The 21437-nt window shown below is 48.7% G+C and overlaps 1 protein-coding gene across 1 annotated transcript in view; it reads left to right on the top strand.

The window, feature by feature from the left end:
• LOC106594524 (protocadherin Fat 3) overlaps nucleotides 1-21437 on the top strand; it is a 51851-nt gene that overhangs the window by 12397 nt on the left and 18017 nt on the right. The window contains exons 9-15 of the mRNA XM_045688915.1: nucleotides 478-592; nucleotides 1392-1676; nucleotides 3097-3447; nucleotides 5382-5444; nucleotides 5719-5829; nucleotides 6634-6930; nucleotides 14855-15088. Of these exons, the coding sequence (XP_045544871.1) occupies nucleotides 478-592; nucleotides 1392-1676; nucleotides 3097-3447; nucleotides 5382-5444; nucleotides 5719-5829; nucleotides 6634-6930; nucleotides 14855-15088 (1456 nt within the window). The remainder of the gene's footprint in view (nucleotides 1-477; nucleotides 593-1391; nucleotides 1677-3096; nucleotides 3448-5381; nucleotides 5445-5718; nucleotides 5830-6633; nucleotides 6931-14854; nucleotides 15089-21437) is intronic.

The following is a 21437-nucleotide window of genomic DNA, read 5'->3' as shown; positions in this document are numbered from 1 at the left end:
AAAGACTTTTAGGAAATAAATGAAACACTATTTTTAATTTTTTGGTACTTTATTTTTTATTTTGTGTGTGTGTGTGTGTGTTTATGTCTGTGTCTGCGTTGGTGTGTGTGTGTGTGTGTGTGTGTGTGTGTGTGTGTGTGTGTGTGTGTGTGTGTGTGTGTGTGTGTGTGTGTGTGTGTGTGTGTGTGTGTGTGTGTGTGTGTGTGTGTGTGTGTGTGTGTGTGTGTGTGTGTGTGTGTGTGTGTGTGTGTGTGTGTGTGTGTGTGTATGTGGTGTGTGTGTGTGTGTGTGTGTGTGTGTGTGTGTGTGTGTGTGTGTGTGTGTGTGTGTGGTGTGTGTGTGTGTGTGTGTGTGTGTGTGTGTGTGTGTGTGTTTATGTCTGTGTCTGCGTTGGTGTGTGCTTGACGTTAATAGTTGATGTACTACAACGTAAAGAGATCTGATGGACATACTTGTCATATCCTGATTCTAATGTAGAACCATCTCTAATCTGGACTACGAGACGTTCTCTGCCTTCTCCTTCCGGGTCCATGTGAGGGACAGTGGGAAACCCCAGAGAACAGCAGACAGCCCAGCTCAGGTCCATATCAAGGTGATACCATCTCTACACAGATTCTTCTCCGTCTTTTCACCTTCGCTTTACATCCTGTATGTATCTCTGTAACCGTAACTCATTTACCTTAAAGCCACAGTCTGAGATTCGCAAAACAACAACCAATGGGTATATATAATATATATATATATATATATATATATATATATATGTCACGGCTGTCGAAAGGAGCGGACCAAAGTGCAGCGTGGTTGTAGTTCCACATTTTATTAAATCCGTGAAACTTTGCAAATACATAAATAACTGAATAAACAAAACAACAAACCGTGACGCAGAGACAAACAAACACTACTCAAAATATAATAACCCACAAACCCCAAGAAGAAAAACCCCTACTTAAATATGATCTCCAATTAGAGACAACGAGGACCAGCTGCCTCCAATTGGAGATCATCCCAAAAAACAACAACAACATAGAAATAGAAAAACTAGAACTAAAACATAGAAATAGAAAACATAGACAAACCACCCAAAACACCCCCTGTCACGCCCTGACCTACTCTACTATAGAAAATGACATCTTACGAGGGTCAGGACGTGACAATATCGAAGATTTGTAATTACCGTTAAGCATATTCCCAGACTGTAGCTGTCAAGGCTGCTTCAAAAACTTTACATTTTTTGTTATTTTATTTATAAATACTATAATACATAAATATAAATGTAAATGACCTTGAACTGTAATTATATGTCATGTCAAATATCCTTTTAAATAATGTTTAGTGTAATTATCAAAGGTAATTTAAAATGCTGTTTATTTTTCTTTCTCCTCCACCAGGTGGTCAACATCAACGACTCCCCTCCTAAGTTCTCCCAAGACTCATATGAGACGGTCCTCCTCCTCCCCACCTACCCCGGGGTCGAGGCCCTGAAGGTCACGGCCTTTGACCCAGACCTGACGCCTGACCCTACCGTGACCCCTGCTGACCTCTCTGTGACCTCTGCCCTGGTGTACACCCTGGCTGACCGGAACCTGGAACACTTCTCCATGGAACGTTCCACTGGCGTTCTCACCGTCAAGAACCGCAACTTCTCCAAGGACCGCTACCGCTTCAACGTCAAGGTCATTATGTTACGGTTATTATCTTTATTCAACATCTAGGTGATCAATAACCTGATTTATCTCTTCATAGTAAGAGGTGATCAATAACCTGATTTATCTCTTCATAGTAAGAGGTGATCAATAACCTGATTTATCTCTTCATAGTAAGAGGTGATCAATAACCTGATTTATCTCTTCATAGTAAGAGGTGATCAATAGCCTGATTTATCTCTTCATAGTAAGAGGTGATCAATAACCTGATTTATCTCTTCAAAGTAAGAGGTGATCAATAACCTGATTCATCTCTTCATAGTAAGAGGTGATCAATAACCTGAATAGTGGTCCAGTGGTCCAGTGTCTAAGATGCTGCTGTTTGCTGGTCTAAACTTTTTGAGTGTATTCCTTGATTCAACCAATCAGATGTTGTCCAGGCCACCCGACTTACAAAGTGTAGCATACAGTTTGTGCAAAGCGCTGTAAAATACCTTCCAAACAGCTGTAAAATAACCTCTTAACTGCTGTAAAATACCTTCCAACCAGCTGTAAAATACCCTCCAAACAGCTGTAAAATACCCTCTAAACAGCTGTAAAATACTCTCCAAACATCTGTAAAATACCTTCCAAACAGCTGTAAAATACCTTCCAACCAGCTGTAAAATACCTTCCAACCAGCTGTTAAATACCCTCCAAAAAGCTGTAAAATACCCTCCAAACAGCTGTAAAATACCCTCCAAACAGCTGTAAAACACCCACTTAACTGTTGTAAAATACCCTCCAAACATCTGTAAAATACCCTCCAAACAGCTGTAAAATACTCTCCAAACAGCTGTAAAATACCCTCTTAACTGTTGTAAAATACCCTCCAAACATCTGTAAAATACTCTCCAAACATCTGTAAAATACCTTCCAACCAGCTGTAAAATACCTTCCAACCAGCTGTAAAATACCTTCCAACCAGCTGTAAAATACCCTCCAAAAAGCTGTAAAACACCCTCTTAACTGTTGTAAAATACCCTCCAAACAGCTGTAAAACACCCTCTTAACTGTTGTAAAATACCCTCCAAACATCTGTAAAATACCCTCCAAACAGCTGTAAAATACCCTCCAAACATCTGCAAAATACCCTCCAAAAAGCTGTAAAATACCCTCCAAACAGCTGTAAAATACCCTCTTAACTGCTGTAAAATACCCTCCAAACATCTGTAAAATACCCTCCAAACAGCTGTAAAATACCCTCTTAATTGTTGTAAAATACCCTCCAACCAGCTGTAAAATACCCTCCAACCAGCTGTAAAATACCTTCCAACCAGCTGTAAAATACCCTCCAACCAGCTGTAAAATACCATCCAACCAGCTGAAAAAATACCCTCCAACCAGCTGTAAAATACCCTCCAACCAGCTGTACATCTAATTATATGAAAGCTATCGCCCTACCCCCCAGGTGTGGGATGGTCGTTTCTCCAGCACAGTGTTAGTAACCATCCTGGTCCGTGAAGCGATGGACAGCGGCCTCCTCTTCTCCCTCCCCGTCTACTCTTCCTCCGTCGCCGAGAACGACGGCAACGTTTCCATAGTGACCGTGGTGAACGCAGTGGGGCACCGGCTTAACGAGCCGCTGAAGTACACGCTGCTGAATGCCGGAGGTCGTTTCACGGTACGTCCCACTTCCGGGGTGGTCCTGACCATGGGAGTACCGTTTGACCGCGAGGAGCAGGACAGCTATGAACTGGTGGTCGAAGCCAGCAGAGTGTACGACCGACTGAGGGTTGCTAGAGTTACTGTCAAGGTTCAGGTGGGTACAGGGTGTGTGGCCGGTGTGTGTTTGAGAGAAAGGGAAATGTTTAGTTATTTTTTAATTTTTTATTTAATCTATATTTAACTAGGCAAGTCAATAGAGATAGCAGAGAGACAGAAAGAGACAGAGACAGAGACAGAGACAGAGAGAGAGAGAGAGAGAGATATATAGAGAGAGACAGATATATATATATATAGAGAGAGACAGATATATATAGAGACATAGAAAGACAGATATAGAGATATAGAGAGACAGATAGAGATATAGAGCGATAGAAAGACAGATATAGAGATATAGAGAGACAGATAGAGAAACAGATAGAAAGACAGATATAGAGAGATAGAAAGACAGATATAGAGATATAGAGAGATAGAAAGACAGATATAGAGAGAGATAGATAGAAAGACAGATATAGAGATAGAAAGACAGATAGAGAGAGAGATAGATAGAAAGACAGATATAGAGATAGAAAGACAGAGAGAGAGATAGAAAGACAGATATAGAGATAGAAAGACAGAGAGAGAGATAGAAAGACAGATATAGAGATAGAAAGACAGATAGAGAGAGAGAGAGATAGATAGAAAGACAGATATAGAGAGAGATAGAAAGACAGATATAGAGAGAGATAGAAAGACAGATATAGAGAGAGATAGAAAGACAGATATATAGATAGAGAGAGATAGAAAGACAGATATATAGATAGAGAGAGATAGAAAGACAGATATAGAGATAGAGAGATAGAAAGACAGATATAGAGATAGAGGTAGAAAGACAGATATAGAGAGAGATAGAAAGACAGATATAGAGATAGAGAGACAGATATAGAGAGATAGAGAAATAGAAAGACAGATATAGAGAGATAGAGAGAGATAGAAAGACAGATATAGAGACAGATAGAAAGACAGATATAGAGAGATAGAAAGACAGATATAGAGAGATAGAGAAATAGAAAGACAGATATAGAGAGATAGAGAAATAGAAAGACAGATATAGAGAGATAGAGAAATAGAAAGACAGATATAGAGAGATAGAAAGACAGATATAGAGACAGATATAGATATAGAGAGATAGAAAGACAGATATAGAGAGATAGAAAGACAGATAGAGAGAGATAGAAAGACAGATATAGAGAGATAGAAAGACAGATATAGAGAGAGATAGAAAGACAGATATAGAGAGATAGAAAGACATATATAGAGAGATAGAGAGATAGATAGAAAGACAGAGGGAGAGAAAGACAGATATAGAGATAGAAAGATAGATATAGAGATATAGAGATAGCGAGAGATAGAGAGATAGAAAGACAGCTGTAGAGATATAGAGAGAGATAGAAAGACAGATATAGAGAGATAGAGATAGATAGAGAGATAGAAAGACAGATAGAGAGGGATAGATAGAGAGAGATAGAAAGACATATATAGAGAGATAGAGAGATAGATAGAAAGACAGATAGAGAGAGATAGAAAGACAGATATAGAGAGATAGCGAGAGATAGAGAGATAGAAAGACAGAGATAGAGAGAGATAGAAAGACAGATATAGAGATATAGAGATAGAAAGACAGATAGAGAGAGAGAGAAAGACAGATAGAGAGAAAGACAGAAAGACAGATAGACAGATAGAGACAGAAATAGAGAGAGAGACAGAAAAAGATAGAGAGAAATAGAGAAAGAGAGAGAGATACACGTTTGAGATACCTTATTACTATTAGAGACCAACAGTTGGAGTTTGTCTCCCCCTAAAGGTGGAGGATGTGAATGACAATGCTCCAGAGTTTGTTTCCCCCTAAAGGTGGAGGATGTGAATGACAATGCTCCAGAGTTTGTCTCCCCCTAAAGGTGGAGGATGTGAATGACAATGCTCCAGAGTTTGTTTCCCCCTAAAGGTGGAGGATGTGAATGACAATGCTCCAGAGTTTGTTTCCCCCTAAAGGTGGAGGATGTGAATGACAATGCTCCAGAGTTTGTTGACCTGCCGTACTACGCTGCTGTCCAGGTAGGTGTGTGGACCAGGCTCTGTGGTGTACAGGGTCTCAGCAGTGTGTGTGTGTGTGTGTGTGTGTGTGTGTGTGTGTGTGTGTGTGTGTGTGTGTGTGTGTGTGTGTGTGTGTGTGTGTGTGTGTGTGTATGTTTGTGTGTTGAGCAGGTGGAGTTTTTTCCGTGGTGTACAGGGTCTCAGCTGTGTGTGTGTGTGTGTGTGTGTGTGTGTGTGTGTGTGTGTGTGTGTGTGTGTGTGTGTGTGTGTGTGTGTGTGTGTGTGTGTGGACTAGGTGGAGTCAGATCCAGGATCCGTGGTGTACAGGGTCTCAGCATCAGACAGAGACTCTGGGCTGAACGGCGATGTCATTTACACACTGAAAGAAGAGCACAGGAACTTCCAGGTGGACAAACCATTATATTGTTTTATCACTGTAAGCGACGGGCATTTTTTTTAAAGAATGTCTATGTTCGAGTATTTTATTTTGGTTTACTTGAGTGCTTAAGCAGTAGAAAGTTTACGATTGTTCCAAATGAGTTAGTTGGTCTGATACACATCTGCACATCAATCTGGACTTTCACTGGATTTGACATCCCCCGAACAATAGACACTGGTAAATGTTTGATGATTAGTAAAAGAATACAAACCTTGAATTGCGTATTGCTGGTATATAGTATCAGTCAAAAGTTTAGACACACCTACTCATTCAAAGGTTTTTCGTTACTTTTTTCTACATTGTAGAATAATAGTGAAGACATCAAAACTATGAAATAACACATTATGGAATCATGAAGTAACTAAAGAAAAGTGTTAAACAAATCTAAATGTATTTTATATTTGAGATTCTTCAAAGTAGCCACCCCTTTGCCTTGACGACAGCTTTGCACACTCTTGGCATTCTCTCAACCAGCTTCACCTGGAATGCTTTTCCAACAGTCTTGAAGGAGTTCTCACATATGCTGAGCACTTGTTGGCTCAAATATAAAAAATGTTTGGCTACTACATGATTCCATAATGTGTTATTTCATAGTTTTGATGTCTTCACTATTATTCTACAATGTAGAATAATAGTAAACATGAATTAAAACCCAAACTTTTGACTGGCACTGTGTGAATTTTAGACAGGAGGACACTGTGTGAGATCAGCCACATATTTATCACAACTTTCTGTGTAAAGAGAATATGAATTTTCTCTTCTCCTCCCCAGGTGGACTCTCTAAGAGGTGAACTGATCCTCAAGCGTTCCCTCGAAGCCGACCTATCCAACGCTGAATACAAACTCACCATCGTAGCTCAAGATGGCGGCTCCCCTTCCCTGTCCAGTGAGGTGGAGCTACCGGTCACTATCATGAACAAGGCCATGCCGGTGTTTGATAAGCCTTTCTATGGCATCACAGTGAGGGAGGATGTCCCCGTGTCCACCCCGATCCTGTATATCAACGCCACCAGCCCCCAGGGACAGAGTGTTATATATACTATCATGGAGGGAGACCCTTCACTACAGGTTAACAGTTATACACACACACACACGCACGCACGCAGGCAGACAGACAGACAGACAGACAGACAGACAGACAGACAGACAGACAGACAGACAGACAGACAGACAGACAGACAGACAGACAGACAGACAGACAGACAGACAGACAGACAGACAGACAGACACACACACACACAAAGATGGAGGGGCTAAACAGTCTTGATATGTTCGTCAAAAGAAAGATCAGGGTCCAGAGTAACGGGACGGCAGCGTAGCCTAGTGGTTAGAGTGGAGGGGCGGCAGGTAGCCTTGTGGTTAGAGTGGAGGGGCGGCAGGTAGCCTAGTGGTTAGAGTGGAGGGGAGGCAGGTAGCCTAGTGGTTAGAGTGGAGGGGCGGCAGGTAGCCTAGTGGTTAGAGTGGAGGGGCGGCAGGTAGCCTAGTGGTTAGAGTGGAGGGGCGGCAGGTAGCCTAGTGGTTAGAGTGGAGGGGAGGCAGCGTAGCCTAGTGGTTAGAGTGGAGGGGCGGCAGGTAGCCTAGTGGTTAGAGTGTAGGGGCGGCAGGTAGCCTAGTGGTTAGAGTGGAGGGGCGGCAGGTAGCCTAGTGGTTAGAGTGGAGGGGCGGCAGGTAGCCTAGTGGTTAGAGTGGAGGGGCGGCAGGTAGCCTAGTGGTTAGAGTGTAGAGGAGGCAGGTAGCCTAGTGGTTAGAGTGGAGGGGTGGCAGGTAGCCTAGTGGTTAGAGTGGAGGGGGGGCAGGTAGCCTAGTGGTTAGAGTGGAGGGGAGGCAGGTAGCCTAGTGGTTAGAGTGGAGGGGAGGCAGGTAGCCTAGCGGTTAGAGTGGAGGGGAGGCAGGTAGCCTAGTGGTTAGAGTGGAGGGGCGGCAGGTAGACTAGTGGTTAGAGTGGAGGGGCGGCAGGTAGCCTAGTGGTTAGAGTGTAGAGGAGGCAGGTAGCCTAGTGGTTAGAGTGGAGGGGTGGCAGGTAGCCTAGTGGTTAGAGAGGAGGGGCGGCAGGTAGCCTAGTGGGTAGAGTGGAGGGGAGGCAGGTAGCCTAGTGGTTAGAGTGGAGGGACGGCAGCGTAGCCTAGTGGTTAGAGTGGAGGGGGGGCAGCGTAGCCTAGTGGTTAGAGTGGAGGGGCGGCAGGTAGCCTAGTGGTTAGAGTGGAGGGGCGGCAGGTAGCCTAGTGGTTAGAGTGGAGGGGCGGCAGGTAGCCTAGTGGTTAGAGTGGAGGGGCGGCAGGTAGCCTAGTGGTTAGAGTGGAGGGGTGGCAGGTAGCCTAGTGGTTAGAGTGGAGGGGCGGCAGCTAGCCTAGTGGTTAGAGTGGAGGGACGGCAGCGTAGCCTAGTGGTTAGAGTGGAGGGGAGGCAGGTAGCCTAGTGGTTAGAGTGGAGGGGAGGCAGCTAGCCTAGTGGTTAGAGTGGAGGGACGGCAGCGTAGCCTAGTGGTTAGAGTGGAGGGGAGGCAGGTAGCCTAGTGGTTAGAGTGGAGGGGCGGCAGCGTAGCCTAGTGGTTAGAGTGGAGGGGCGGCAGGTAGCCTAGTGGTTAGAGTGGAGGGGAGGCAGCTAGCCTAGTGGTTAGAGTGGAGGGACGGCAGCGTAGCCTAGTGGTTAGAGTGGATGGGCGGCAGGTAGCCTTGTGGTTAGAGTGGAGGGGCGGCAGCTAGCCTAGTGGTTAGAGTGGAGGGACGGCAGCGTAGCCTAGTGGTTAGAGTGGAGGGGAGGCAGGTAGCCTAGTGGTTAGAGTGGAGGGGAGGCAGCGTAGCCTAGTGGTTAGAGTGGAGGGGCGGCAGGTAGCCTAGTGGTTAGAGTGGAGGGCGGCAGCGTAGCCTAGTGGTTAGAGTGGAGGGGTGGCAGGTAGCCTAGTGGTTAGAGTGGAGGGGAGGCAGGTAGCCTAGTGGTTAGAGTGGAGGGACGGCAGCGTAGCCTAGTGGTTAGAGTGGATGGGCGGCAGGTAGCCTTGTGGTTAGAGTGGAGGGGCGGCAGCTAGCCTAGTGGTTAGAGTGGAGGGACGGCAGCGTAGCCTAGTGGTTAGAGTGGAGGGGAGGCAGGTAGCCTAGTGGTTAGAGTGGAGGGGAGGCAGCTAGCCTAGTGGTTAGAGTGGAGGGACGGCAGCGTAGCCTAGTGGTTAGAGTGGAGGGGAGGCAGGTAGCCTAGTGGTTAGAGTGGAGGGGCGGCAGCGTAGCCTAGTGGTTAGAGTGGAGGGGCGGCAGGTAGCCTAGTGGTTAGAGTGGAGGGGAGGCAGCTAGCCTAGTGGTTAGAGTGGAGGGACGGCAGCGTAGCCTAGTGGTTAGAGTGGAGGGGCGGCAGGTAGCCTAGTGGTTAGAGTGGAGGGGCGGCAGGTAGCCTAGTGGTTAGAGTGTAGAGGAGGCAGGTAGCCTAGTGGTTAGAGTGGAGGGGTGGCAGGTAGCCTAGTGGTTAGAGTGGAGGGGAGGCAGGTAGCCTAGTGGTTAGAGTGGAGGGGCGGCAGGTAGCCTAGTGGTTAGAGTGGAGGGGCGGCAGGTAGCCTAGTGGTTAGAGTGTAGAGGAGGCAGGTAGCCTAGTGGTTAGAGTGGAGGGGCGGCAGGTAGTCTAGTGGTTAGAGTGGAGGGGCGGCAGGTAGCCTAGTGGTTAGAGTGGAGGGGCGGCAGGTAGCCTAGTGGTTAGAGTGGAGGGAGGCAGGTAGCCTAGTGGTTAGAGTGGAGGGGCGGCAGGTAGCCTAGTGGTTAGAGTGGAGGGGAGGCAGGTAGCCTAGTGGTTAGAGTGTTGGGGCGGCAGGTAGCCTAGTGGTTAGAGTGTAGAGGTGGCAGGTAGCCTAGTGGTTAGAGTGGAGGGGCGGCAGGTAGCCTAGTGGTTAGAGTGGAGGGGCGGCAGGTAGCCTAGTGGTTAGAGTGGAGGGGCGGCAGGTAGCCTAGTGGTTAGAGTGGAGGGGAGGCAGGTAGCCTAGTGGTTAGAGTGGAGGGGGGCAGGTAGCCTAGTGGTTAGAGTGGAGGGACGGCAGCGTAGCCTAGTGGTTAGAGTGGAGGGGCGGCAGGTAGCCTAGTGGTTAGAGTGGAGGGGCGGCAGGTAGCCTAGTGGTTAGAGTGGAGGGGCGGCAGGTAGCCTAGTGGTTAAAGTGGAGGGGCGGCAGGTAGCCTAGTGGTTAGAGTGGAGGGGGCCGCAGGTAGCCTAGTGGTTAGAGTGTAGGGGCGGCAGGTAGCCTAGTGGTTAGAGTGGAGGGGAGGCAGGTAGCCTAGTGGTTAGAGTGGAGGGGAGGCAGGTAGCCTAGTGGTTAGAGTGGAGGGGCGGCACGTAGCCTAGTGGTTAGAGTGGAGGGGCGGCAGGTAGCCTAGTGGTTAAAGTGGAGGGGCGGCAGGTAGCCTAGTGGTTAGAGTGGAGGGGGCCGCAGGTAGCCTAGTGGTTAGAGTGTAGGGGCGGCAGGTAGCCTAGTGGTTAGAGTGGAGGGGCGGCAGGTAGCCTAGTGGTTAGAGTGGAGGGGAGGCAGGTAGCCTAGTGGTTAGAGTGGAGGGGCGGCAGGTAGCCTAGTCTTTAGAGTGGAGGGGAGGCAGGTAGCCTTGTGGTTAGAGTGGAGGGGCGGCAGGTAGCCTATTGGTTAGAGTGGAGGGCGGCAGGTAGCCTAGTGGTTGGAGTGTAGGGGAGGCAGGTAGCCTAGTGGTTAGAGTGGAGGGGAGGCAGGTAGCCTAGTGGTTAGAGTGGAGGGGGCGGCAGGTAGCCTAGTGGTTAGAGTGGAGGGCGGCAGGTAGCCTAGTGGTTAGAGTGGAGGGGCGGCAGGTAGCCTAGTGGTTAGAGTGGAGGGGCGGCAGGTAGCCTAGTGGTTAGAGTGGAGGGGCGGCAGGTAGCCTAGTGGTTAGAGTGGAGGGGCGGCAGGTAGCCTAGTGGTTAGAGTGGAGGGGAGGCAGGTAGCCTAGTGGTTAGAGTGGAGGGGAGGCAGGTAGCCTAGTGGTTAGAGTGGAGGGGCGGCAGGTAGCCTAGTGGTTAGAGTGGAGGGGGCGGCAGGTAGCCTAGTGGTTAGAGTGGAGGGGCGGCAGGTAGCCTAGTGGTTAGAGTGGAGGGGCGGCAGGTAGCCTAGTGGTTAAAGTGGAGGGGCGGCAGGTAGCCTAGTGGTTAGAGTGGAGGGGGCCGCAGGTAGCCTAGTGGTTAGAGTGTAGGGGCGGCAGGTAGCCTAGTGGTTAGAGTGGAGGGGCGGCAGGTAGCCTAGTGGTTAGAGTGGAGGGGAGGCAGGTAGCCTAGTGGTTAGAGTGGAGGGGCGGCAGGTAGCCTAGTGGTTAGAGTGGAGGGGAGGCAGGTAGCCTTGTGGTTAGAGTGGAGGGGCGGCAGGTAGCCTATTGGTTAGAGTGGAGGGGCGGCAGGTAGCCTAGTGGTTAGAGTGTAGGGGAGGCAGGTAGCCTAGTGGTTAGAGTGGAGGGGAGGCAGGTAGCCTAGTGGTTAGAGTGGAGGGGGCGGCAGGTAGCCTAGTGGTTAGAGTGGAGGGCGGCAGGTAGCCTAGTGGTTAGAGTGGAGGGGCGGCAGGTAGCCTAGTGGTTAGAGTGGAGGGGCGGCAGGTAGCCTAGTGGTTAGAGTGGAGGGGGCGGCAGGTAGCCTAGTGGTTAGAGTGGAGGGGCGGCAGGTAGCCTAGTGGTTAGAGTGGAGGGGCGGCAGGTAGCCTAGTGGTTAAAGTGGAGGGGCGGCAGGTAGCCTAGTGGTTAGAGTGGAGGGGCGGCAGGTAGCCTAATGGTTAGAGTGGAGGGGCGGCAGGTAGCCTAGTGGTTAGAGTGGAGGGGAGGCAGGTAGCCTAGTGGTTAGAGTGGAGGGGCGGCAGGTAGCCTAGTGGTTAGAGTGGAGGGGAGGCAGGTAGCCTAGTGGTTAGAGTGGAGGGGAGGCAGGTAGCCTAGTGGTTAGAGTGTAGGGGCGGCAGGTAGCCTAGTGGTTAGAGTGTAGGGGCGGCAGGTAGCCTAGTGGTTAGAGTGGAGGGGAGGCAGGTAACCTAGTGGTTAGAGTGGAGGGGGCGGCAGGTAGCCTAGTGGTTAGAGTGGAGGGGAGGCAGGTAGCCTAGTGGTTAGAGTGGAGGGGAGGCAGGTAGCCTAGTGGTTAGAGTGGAGGGGCGGCAGGTAGCCTAGTGGTTAGAGTGGAGGGGGCGGCAGGTAGCCTAGTGGTTAGAGTAGAGGGCGGCAGCGTAGCCTAGTGGTTAGAGTGGAGGGGCGGCAGGTAGCCTAGTGGTTAGAGTGGAGGGGCGGCAGGTAGCCTAGTGGTTAGAGTGGAGGGGAGGCAGGTAGCCTAGTGGTTAGAGTGGAGGGGAGGCAGGTAACCTAGTGGTTAGAGTGGAGGGCGGCAGGTAGCCTAGTGGTTAGAGTGGAGGGGCGGCAGGTAGCCTAGTGGTTAGAGTGGAGGGGCGGCAGGTAGCCTAGTGGTTAGAGTGGAGGGGCGGCAGGTAGCCTAGTGGTTAAAGTGGAGGGGCGGCAGGTAGCCTAGTGGTTAGAGTGGAGGGGGCCGCAGGTAGCCTAGTGGTTAGAGTGTAGGGGCGGCAGGTAGCCTAGTGGTTAGAGTGGAGGGGCGGCAGGTAGCCTAGTGGTTAGAGTGGAGGGAGGCAGGTAGCCTAGTGGTTAGAGTGGAGGGGCGGCAGGTAGCCTAGTGGTTAGAGTGGAGGGGAGGCAGGTAGCCTTGTGGTTAGAGTGGAGGGGAGGCAGGTAGCCTATTGGTTAGAGTGGAGGGCGGCAGGTAGCCTAGGGGTTAGAGTGTAGGGGAGGCAGGTAGCCTAGTGGTTAGAGTGGAGGGGAGGCAGGTAGCCTAGTGGTTAGAGTGGAGGGGCGGCAGGTAGCCTAGTGGTTAGAGTGGAGGGGCGGCAGGTAGCCTAGTGGTTAGAGTGGGGGGCGGCAGGTAGCCTAGTGGTTAGAGTGGAGGGGGCGGCAGGTAGCCTAGTGGTTAGAGTGGAGGGGCGGCAGGTAGCCTAGTGGTTAGAGTGGAGGGGCGGCAGGTAGCCTAGTGGTTAGAGTGGAGGGGCGGCAGGTAGCCTAGTGGTTAAAGTGGAGGGGCGGCAGGTAGCCTAGTGGTTAGAGTGGAGGGGCGGCAGGTAGCCTAGTGGTTAGAGTGGAGGGGCGGCAGGTAGCCTAGTGGTTAGAGTGGAGGGGAGGCAGGTAGCCTAGTGGTTAGAGTGGAGGGGCGGCAGGTAGCCTAGTGGTTAGAGTGGAGGGGAGGCAGGTAGCCTAGTGGTTAGAGTGGAGGGGAGGCAGGTAGCCTAGTGGTTAGAGTGTAGGGGCGGCAGGTAGCCTAGTGGTTAGAGTGTAGGGGCGGCAGGTAGCCTAGTGGTTAGAGTGGAGGGGAGGCAGGTAGCCTAGTGGTTAGAGTGGAGGGGCGGCAGGTAGCCTAGTGGTTAGAGTGGAGGGGAGGCAGGTAGCCTAGTGGTTAGAGTGGAGGGGAGGCAGGTAGCCTAGTGGTTAGAGTGGAGGGCGGCAGGTAGCCTAGTGGTTAGAGTGGAGGGGCGGCAGGTAGCCTAGTGGTTAGAGTGGAGGGGCGGCAGGTAGCCTAGTGGTTAGAGTGGAGGGGCGGCAGGTAGCCTAGTGGTTAAAGTGGAGGGGCGGCAGGTAGCCTAGTGGTTAGAGTGGAGGGGGCGGCAGGTAGCCTAGTGGTTAGAGTGTAGGGGCGGCAGGTAGCCTAGTGGTTAGAGTGTAGGGGCGGCAGGTAGCCTAGTGGTTAGAGTGGAGGGGCAGCAGGTAGCCTAGTGGTTGGAGTGGAGGGGAGGCAGGTAGCCTAGTGGTTAGAGTGGAGGGCGGCAGGTAGCCTAGTGGTTAGAGTGGAGGGCGGCAGGTAGCCTTGTGGTTAGAGTGGAGGGGCGGCAGGTAGCCTATTGGTTAGAGTGGAGGGGCGGCAGGTAGTCTAGTGGTTAGAGTGGAGGGCGGCAGGTAGCCTAGTGGTTAGAGTGGAGGGGGCGGCAGGTAGCCTAGTGGTTAGAGTGGAGGGCGGCAGGTAGCCTAGTGGTTCGAGTGGAGGGGCGGCAGGTAGCCTAGTGGTTAGAGTGGAGGGCGGCAGGTAGCCTAGTGGTTAGAGTGGAGGGGCGGCAGGTAGCCTAGTGGTTAGAGTGGAGGGCGGCAGGTAGCCTAGTGGTTAAAGTGGATGGGCGGCAGGTAGCCTAGTGGTTAGAGTGGAGGGGGCGGCAGGTAGCCTAGTGGTTAGAGTGTAGGGCGCAGGTAGCCTAGTGGTTAGAGTGGAGGGCGGCAGGTAGCCTAGTGGTTAGAGTGGAGGGGAGGCAGGTAGCCTAGTGGTTAGAGTGGAGGGGCGGCAGGTAGCCTAGTGGTTAGAGTGGAGGGGCGGCAGGTAGCCTTGTGGTTAGAGTGGAGGGGCGGCAGGTAGCCTATTGGTTAGAGTGGAGGGGCGGCAGGTAGTCTAGTGGTTAGAGTGGAGGGGCGGCAGGTAGCCTAGTGGTTAGAGTGGAGGGGCGGCAGGTAGCCTAGTGGTTAGAGTGGAGGGGAGGCAGGTAGCCTAGTGGTTAGAGTGGAGGGGCGGCAGGTAGCCTAGTGGTTAAAGTGGAGGGGCGGCAGGTAGCCTAGTGGTTGGAAGGTTGCAAGTTCAAATCCCCGAGCTGGTATGACATGGTACAAATCTGTCATTCTGCCCCTGAACAAGGCAGTTAACCCACTGTTCCAGACAGGTAAAGGGGCTAAGACAGAGAGATGGAGGGGCTAAGACAGACAGATGGAGGGGCTGAGATGGAGGGGCTAAGACAGGGAGATGGAGGGGCTAAGACAGACAGATGTTGGGGGCTAAGACAGACAGAGAGATGGAGGGGCTAAGACAGAGAGATGGAGGGGCTAAGACAGAGAGACGGAGGGGCTAAGACAGAGAGATGGAGGGGCTAAGACAGAGAGATGGTGGGGTCTAAGAGAGATGAAGCTATGGGTTGAAAGTGGCAGGAATAATTCATCCATCTTGGTCAGGTGGGTTTTGTAAAAACAGAATGTGTTCTTACCTGGTTTAAATAAACATATGATTATTAATCTGATTCCAGTTTGACATGGGCTTTGATACCGGTGCGATCCGGGTCAGCTACCCGTTAGACTACGAGACCACGCCGTACTACCGACTAACGGTGAAGGCTACGGACACGCAGACTGGCGCAAGATCGGAGGTCGATGTGGACATCGCCGTGTTGGACGTTAATGACAACCCTCCGCTTTTCCAGAAAGTCTCATATTCCACCACACTGCCTGAGAACTCCATGATCGGCACTCCGGTATTACAGGTAGGTGTGTGTGTGTGTGTGTGTGTGTGTGTGTGTGTGTGTGTGTGTGTGTGTGTGTGTGTGTGTGTGTGTGTGTGTGTGTGTGTGTGTGTGTGTGTGTGTGTGTTTAACTACCCTTGTGGGTACCAGAAGTCCTCACAAGGATAGTAAAACAAGAACATTTTAGGCTTAGGTATAGTTTTAGGGAAAATAGGATTTTAGTAGAGACTTATCCAGAGTAACTTACCATAGTGAGTGTATACATTACCATATTTGTTCATACTGGTCCCCAGTGGGAATTGAACCCACAGCCCTGGTGTTGCAAGTGCCATGCTCTACCAACTGAACCAGACAGGACATTTTGGACGGTAATTATTTATTTGGTCCTGGCAAGGATAGCAATACAAAACTGTGTAGTGGGTGGGTGGGTTTGCATTATGTTTTAGTGGCGCCACCTAGTGGTGAAAGTAGGAATCTGTTTGTTCTCAATTCCATCAAAAAGTCTCAGAAATCCTCTCTTTATAGGTCCTGTGTCAAGGTCCTCACTAGTGTAGAAAAATGTGTGTGTGTGTGTGTGTGTGTGTGTGTGTGTGTGTGTGTATATACAGTGCCTTCAGAAAGTATTCACACCCACGTTTTGTTGTCTTACAGCTAAAATGTTTAAATGGATTAAATTTAGATTTCTTTGGTCACTGGCCTACACACAATACCTCATAATGTTAAAGTGTAATTATGTTTTTAGAACTTTGTACACATTAATGAAAAATGAAAAGCTGAAATATCTTGACTCAGTAAGTATTAAACCTCCTTTGTTATGGCAAGCCTAAATAAGTTCAGGAGTAAAAATGTGCTTAAACAAATCACATAATAAGTTGCATGTACTGTGTAATAATAATGTTTAACATGATTTCTGGATGACTACCTCACCTCTGTACCCTACACATACAGTAATCTCTAATGTCCCTCAGTCGAGCAGTGAATTACAAACACAAATTCAACCACAAAGACCAGGAATGTTCCCCAATGCCTCGCAAAGAAGGGCACCTTTTGGTTACATTTTTTTTATATTGAATATCCCTTTGAGCAAGTTATTAATTACACTTTGGACGGTGTATCAATACACCCAGTCACTACAAAGATACAGGCGTCCTTCCTAACTCAGTTGCCGTAGAGGAAGGAAACTGCTCAGGGATTTCACCATGAGGCCAATGGGGACTTTAAAACAGTTACAGAGTTTAATGGTTGTGATAGGAGGAAACTGAGGATGGATCAACAACATTGTAGATACTCCACAATACTAACCTAAATGACAGAGTGAAAAGATAGAATCCTGTACAGAAAACATGCATCCTGTTTGCAACACAGCCCTAAAGTAATACTGCAAAAAATGTGTTTTTGTCCTGAATACAAAGTGAAAATCTAATACATTACAGAGTACCACACTCCATATTTTCACATATAGTGGTGGCTGCATCATGTTATGCTATGCTTGTAATCATTAAGAAATTGGGAGTTTTTCAGGATAAAAAAAAAGAGGGAAAATCCTAGAGGAAAAACAGGTTCAGACTGCTTTCCACCAGACGCTGGGAAAAATTACGTGATTTGTTTAATATTAATAGTTAAAAATTATATACTTAACAATCAGTAAGACATTTCTGTACTATTAATACTGTGTTTCTGTAAAGACATGGTTTCCACTCTCCGCTCCCTGCAGCTAGCCTGTGTGTATGGTCAAGAACATGGTTGTTACTTGCGATAGAGATAGCTTGAGCTGACAATTGATTTATGATGGCTTGGTGATAAAACTTACAGCCTGCATACCATAGAATGAGTTGGTGTAGTATGAGGTACCAGGGAGGAGATGGCTCGGGTATGGGTAATGATGAGAGGAACCTTGTCTTGGGGGCTAAACTCTGGTTTCTATACAATAAGAACAGTCTTCACAGGAAATGCTATCTGGCTGGGGATACTCCTTTCTCATATACCAGGCCTCACCTTTTGACCCATTCCATACATCTCCTGTTTGTCATGTAGACTAAGAGGTTGGTATCTTTGCTGTAAAAGATCTCTGTATTCTCTGTATGTCGGGTTGGGGTGTAGGGTTGGAGGATAGCCTGAAGGTAGGGAGGGGCAGTTCATCTTGCTGCTCTGTAGATAAGCACCATGGTCTTGTAGTGGATGTGAGCTTTGACTGGAAGCCAGTGGAGTGTGTGGAGGAGCAAGGTGACATGGGAGAACTTTGTAAGGTTGAACCCCAGGTGGGTTGCAGGGTTCTGGATCAGTTGCAGGGGTTTGATGGCACAAGCAGGGAGCCCAGCCAACAGAGAGTTGCAGTAGTCCAGACGGGAGATGACAAGTGCCTGGACTAGAACCGGCGCTGCTTCCTGTGTGAGGTAGGGTCTTCCTGTGTGAGGTAGGGTCTTCCTGTGTGAGGTAGGGTCGTACTCTAAGGATGTTGTACTCTAAGGATGTTGTAGACTATAAACCTGCAGTAGCGAGTCACTGCTTTGATGTTTGCAGAGAACAACAGGGTGTTGTCCAGGGTCACGCCAGGGCTCTTTGCACTCTGGGAGGGGGAAAAGCTCCGTCTTGTTGAGATTGAGCTTCAGTTGGTGGGCCCGACATCCATGCTGAGATATCTGCCAGGCACGACGCAGAGATACCTCGGTGTCATATCATCCTCATAGCAATGATAGGAGAGACCATGTGAGGATATGACAGCCGAGTGACTTGGTATATAGAGAGAAGAGGAGAGGGCCTAGAACCAAGCCCTGGGGGACACCAGTCATGAGTGTATGTGATGCAGACACAGATCCTCTCCACGTCACCTAGTAGGAGCGGCCTGCCAGGTAGGATGCAGTCCAACAGTGCACAGACCCTGAGAGGCCCAGCCCTGAGAGAGGTCGAGAGGAGGATTTGATGGTTCAAGGTGTCGAAGGCAACGGATAGATCTAAGAGGATGAGAACAGAAGAGAGAGATTTAGCATTTGGCAGTGCTGAGAGCCTCTGTGACATAGAGAAGAGCAGTCTCAGTTGAGTTACCTGTCTTGAAGCCTGTACTGGGTTAGGGTCAAGAAGATCATTCTGAGACACATAGCGAAAGAGTTGGTCAGAGACAGAACGCTCAAGTGTTTTGGAAAGAAAAGAAAGAAGGGATACAGGTCGGTAGTTTTTGATGTCAGATGAGTCGAGTGTTTGTTTCATGAGGATGGGAGCGACTTGGGACATTTTGAAGTCAGAGGGGAAGCGGCCGGTGGTCAAGGATGAGTTGATGAGGCAGGTAAGGAATGGGAGAAGATCTCCAGAGATGGTCTGTAGAAGGTAGGAGGGGATGGGGTCGAGCGGGTAGGTTGTCAGGGCAGCCGGACCTCACTTGTCACAGGATTTCATCTGGAGAGAGAGGGGAGAAAGATGTCAAGGCATAGGGTAGTTGTGTGTGACTGGGACCAGTGGACCCAATAAGCTGAGCGAATGGAGGATTAAGGAGGGAGGAGAAGGTGGAAAACAGTTTTCTAGGATTAGAGGCTAAAGCTTGAAGCTTTAAAATGATAGAAAGCGGCTTTAGCAGAGGATACAGAGGAAGAGAAGGTAGAGAGGAGGGAGTGAAAAGATGATAGGTCCTCTGGAAGTTTCGTTTTCATAAATTTTTGCTCAGATGCCCGCTGCTCTGTTCTGTAAGGTCGCAATGAGTCCCTCAGACACGAAGCAGGAGGGGAGGGCCGCTGGGACGAAAGGGGACAGTGCGAGTCGTAGGATGCGGAAAGGGAGGAGAGTAGGGTTGAAGAGGCAGAATCAGGAGAGACAAGGATTTAGCAGAAGGGAGAGATGATAGAATAGAAGAGGAAAGAGTAGTGGGAGAGAGAGAGAGAGAGAGAGAGAAGATTGGGTAGGGGATGAGTGGCTCGGGATGGAGAGAGAGAGAGACGGAAAATGAAACTAAGCAATGATCAGAGACCTGGAGGGGGGTTGCAGTGAGATTAGTAGGAGAACAGAGACCTGGAGGGGGGTTACAGTGAGATTAGTAGGAGAACAGAGACCTGGAGGGGGGTTACAGTGAGATTAGTAGGAGAACAGAGACCTGGAGGGGGGTTACAGTGAGATTAGTAGGAGAACAGAGACCTGGAGGGGGGTTACAGTGAGATTAGTAGGAGAACAGAGACCTGGAGGGGGGGTTACAGTGAGATTAGTAGGAGAACAGAGACCTGGAGGGGGGTTACAGTGAGATTAGTAGGAGAACAGAGACCTGGAGGGGGGTTACAGTGAGATTAGTAGGAGAACAGAGACCTGGAGGGGGGTTACAGTGAGATTAGTAGGAGAACAGACCTGGAGGGGGTTACAGTGAGATTAGTAGGAGAACAGAGACCTGGAGGGGGGTTACAGTGAGATTAGTAGGAGAACAGAGACCTGGAGGGGGTTACAGTGAGATTAGTAGGAGAACAGAGATCTGGAGGGGGGTTACAGTGAGATTAGTAGGAGAACAGACCTGGAGGGGGGGTTACAGTGAGATTAGTAGGAGAACAGACCTGGAGGGGGGGTTACAGTGAGATTAGTAGGAGAACAGAGACCTGGAGGGGGGTTACAGTGAGATTAGTAGGAGAACAGAGACCTGGAGGGGGGTTACAGTGAGATTAGTAGGAGAACGAGACCTGGAGGGGGGTTACAGTGAGATTAGTAGGAGAACAGAGACCTGGAGGGGGGTTACAGTGAGATTAGTAGGAGAACAGAGACCTGGAGGGGGGTTACAGTGAGATTAGTAGGAGAACGGCTTCTAGTATATATTTATTTATTGAACCTTTAAGGACAGACGTTCCGCTAGCGAAATGCCTCACCAATATCCAATGGTAGAGAGTGGCGCGAAATACAAATACCTCAAAAATGCTATAACTTCAATTTCTCAAACATATGACTATTTTACACCATTTTAAAGACAAGACTCTCGTTAATCTAACCACATTGTCCGATTTCAAAAAGGCTTTACAGCGAAAGCAAAACATTAGATTATGTCAGGAGAGTACCCTGCCAAAAATAATCACACAGCCATTTTCAGAGCAAGCATATATCTCACAAAAACCAAAACCACAGCTAAATGCAGCACTAACCTTTGATGATCTTCATCAGATGACACTCCTAAGACATTATGTTATACAATACATGCATGTTTTGTTCAATCAAGTTCATATTTATATCAAAAAACAGCTTTTTACATTAGCATGTGATGTTCAGAACTAGCATACCCACCGCAAATTTCCGGTGAATTTACTAAATTACTCACGATAAACGTTCACAAAAAACATAACAATTATTTTAAGAATTATAGATACAGAACTCCTTTATGCAATTGCGGTGTCAGATTTTAAAATAGCTTTTCGGCGAAAGCACATTTTGCAATATTCTGAGTAGATAGCTCGGCCATCACAGGCTAGCTATTTTGACACCCACCAAGTTTGGTGCTCACTAAACTCAGAATTACTATTAGAAAAATTGGATTACCTTTGCTGTTCTTCGTCAGAATGCACTCCCAGGACTTCTACTTCAACAACAAATGCTGTTTTGGTTCCAAATAATCCATAGTTATATTGAAATACCTCCGTTTTGTTCGTGCGTTCAGGTCACTATCCAAAGGGTGACACGCGAGCGCATTTTGTGACAAAAAAATTCAAAATATTCCATTACCGTACTTCGAAGCATGTCAAACACTGTTTAAAATCAATTTTTATGCTATAAAATAGCGATAATATTCCAACCGGGCGACGTTGTATTCATTCAAAGGCTGAAAGAAAAAAATTTAGAATTCTCGTGACCGCGCCTCTCAGTCTCACTGTCCCCAGGCTGACCACTAATAAATTCTCCTGCTGTTCTTCGCCCAGAGACAGCAGACACACCATTCCCCTTTCTGGCGCCTTCTGAGAGCCAATGGAAGCCTTAGAAAATGTCACGTTACAGCAGAGATGCTGTATTTTCGATAGAGATGCAACAGAAGGAAAACAAATTGTCAGACAGGGCACTTCCTGTATGGAATCTTCTCAGGGTTTTGACTGCCATATGAGTTCTGTTATACTCACAGACACCATTCAAACAGTTTTAGAAACTTTAGAGTGTTTTCTATCCAAATCTACTAATTATACGCATATTCTAGTTTCTGGAAAGGAGTAGTAACCAGATTAAATTGGGTACGTTTTTTATCCGGCCTTGAAAATACTGCCCCCTATACCATAACAGGTTAATTAACTAGTCACATAAATTAAGAACAAATTCTTATTTACAGAAGGCAAATGGCCTGCTGCAGGGACGGGGGCTGGATTTAAAAAATAATATTTAAATTAGAAATATAGGACAAAACACACATCACGACAAGAGAGACAACACAACA

The sequence above is a fragment of the Salmo salar genome, chromosome ssa11 (genome assembly GCF_905237065.1).
Source record: "Salmo salar chromosome ssa11, Ssal_v3.1, whole genome shotgun sequence".
In the NCBI taxonomy this organism is placed as follows: domain Eukaryota; kingdom Metazoa; phylum Chordata; class Actinopteri; order Salmoniformes; family Salmonidae; genus Salmo; species Salmo salar.
This window is presented reverse-complemented; position numbering and strand designations above follow the sequence as displayed.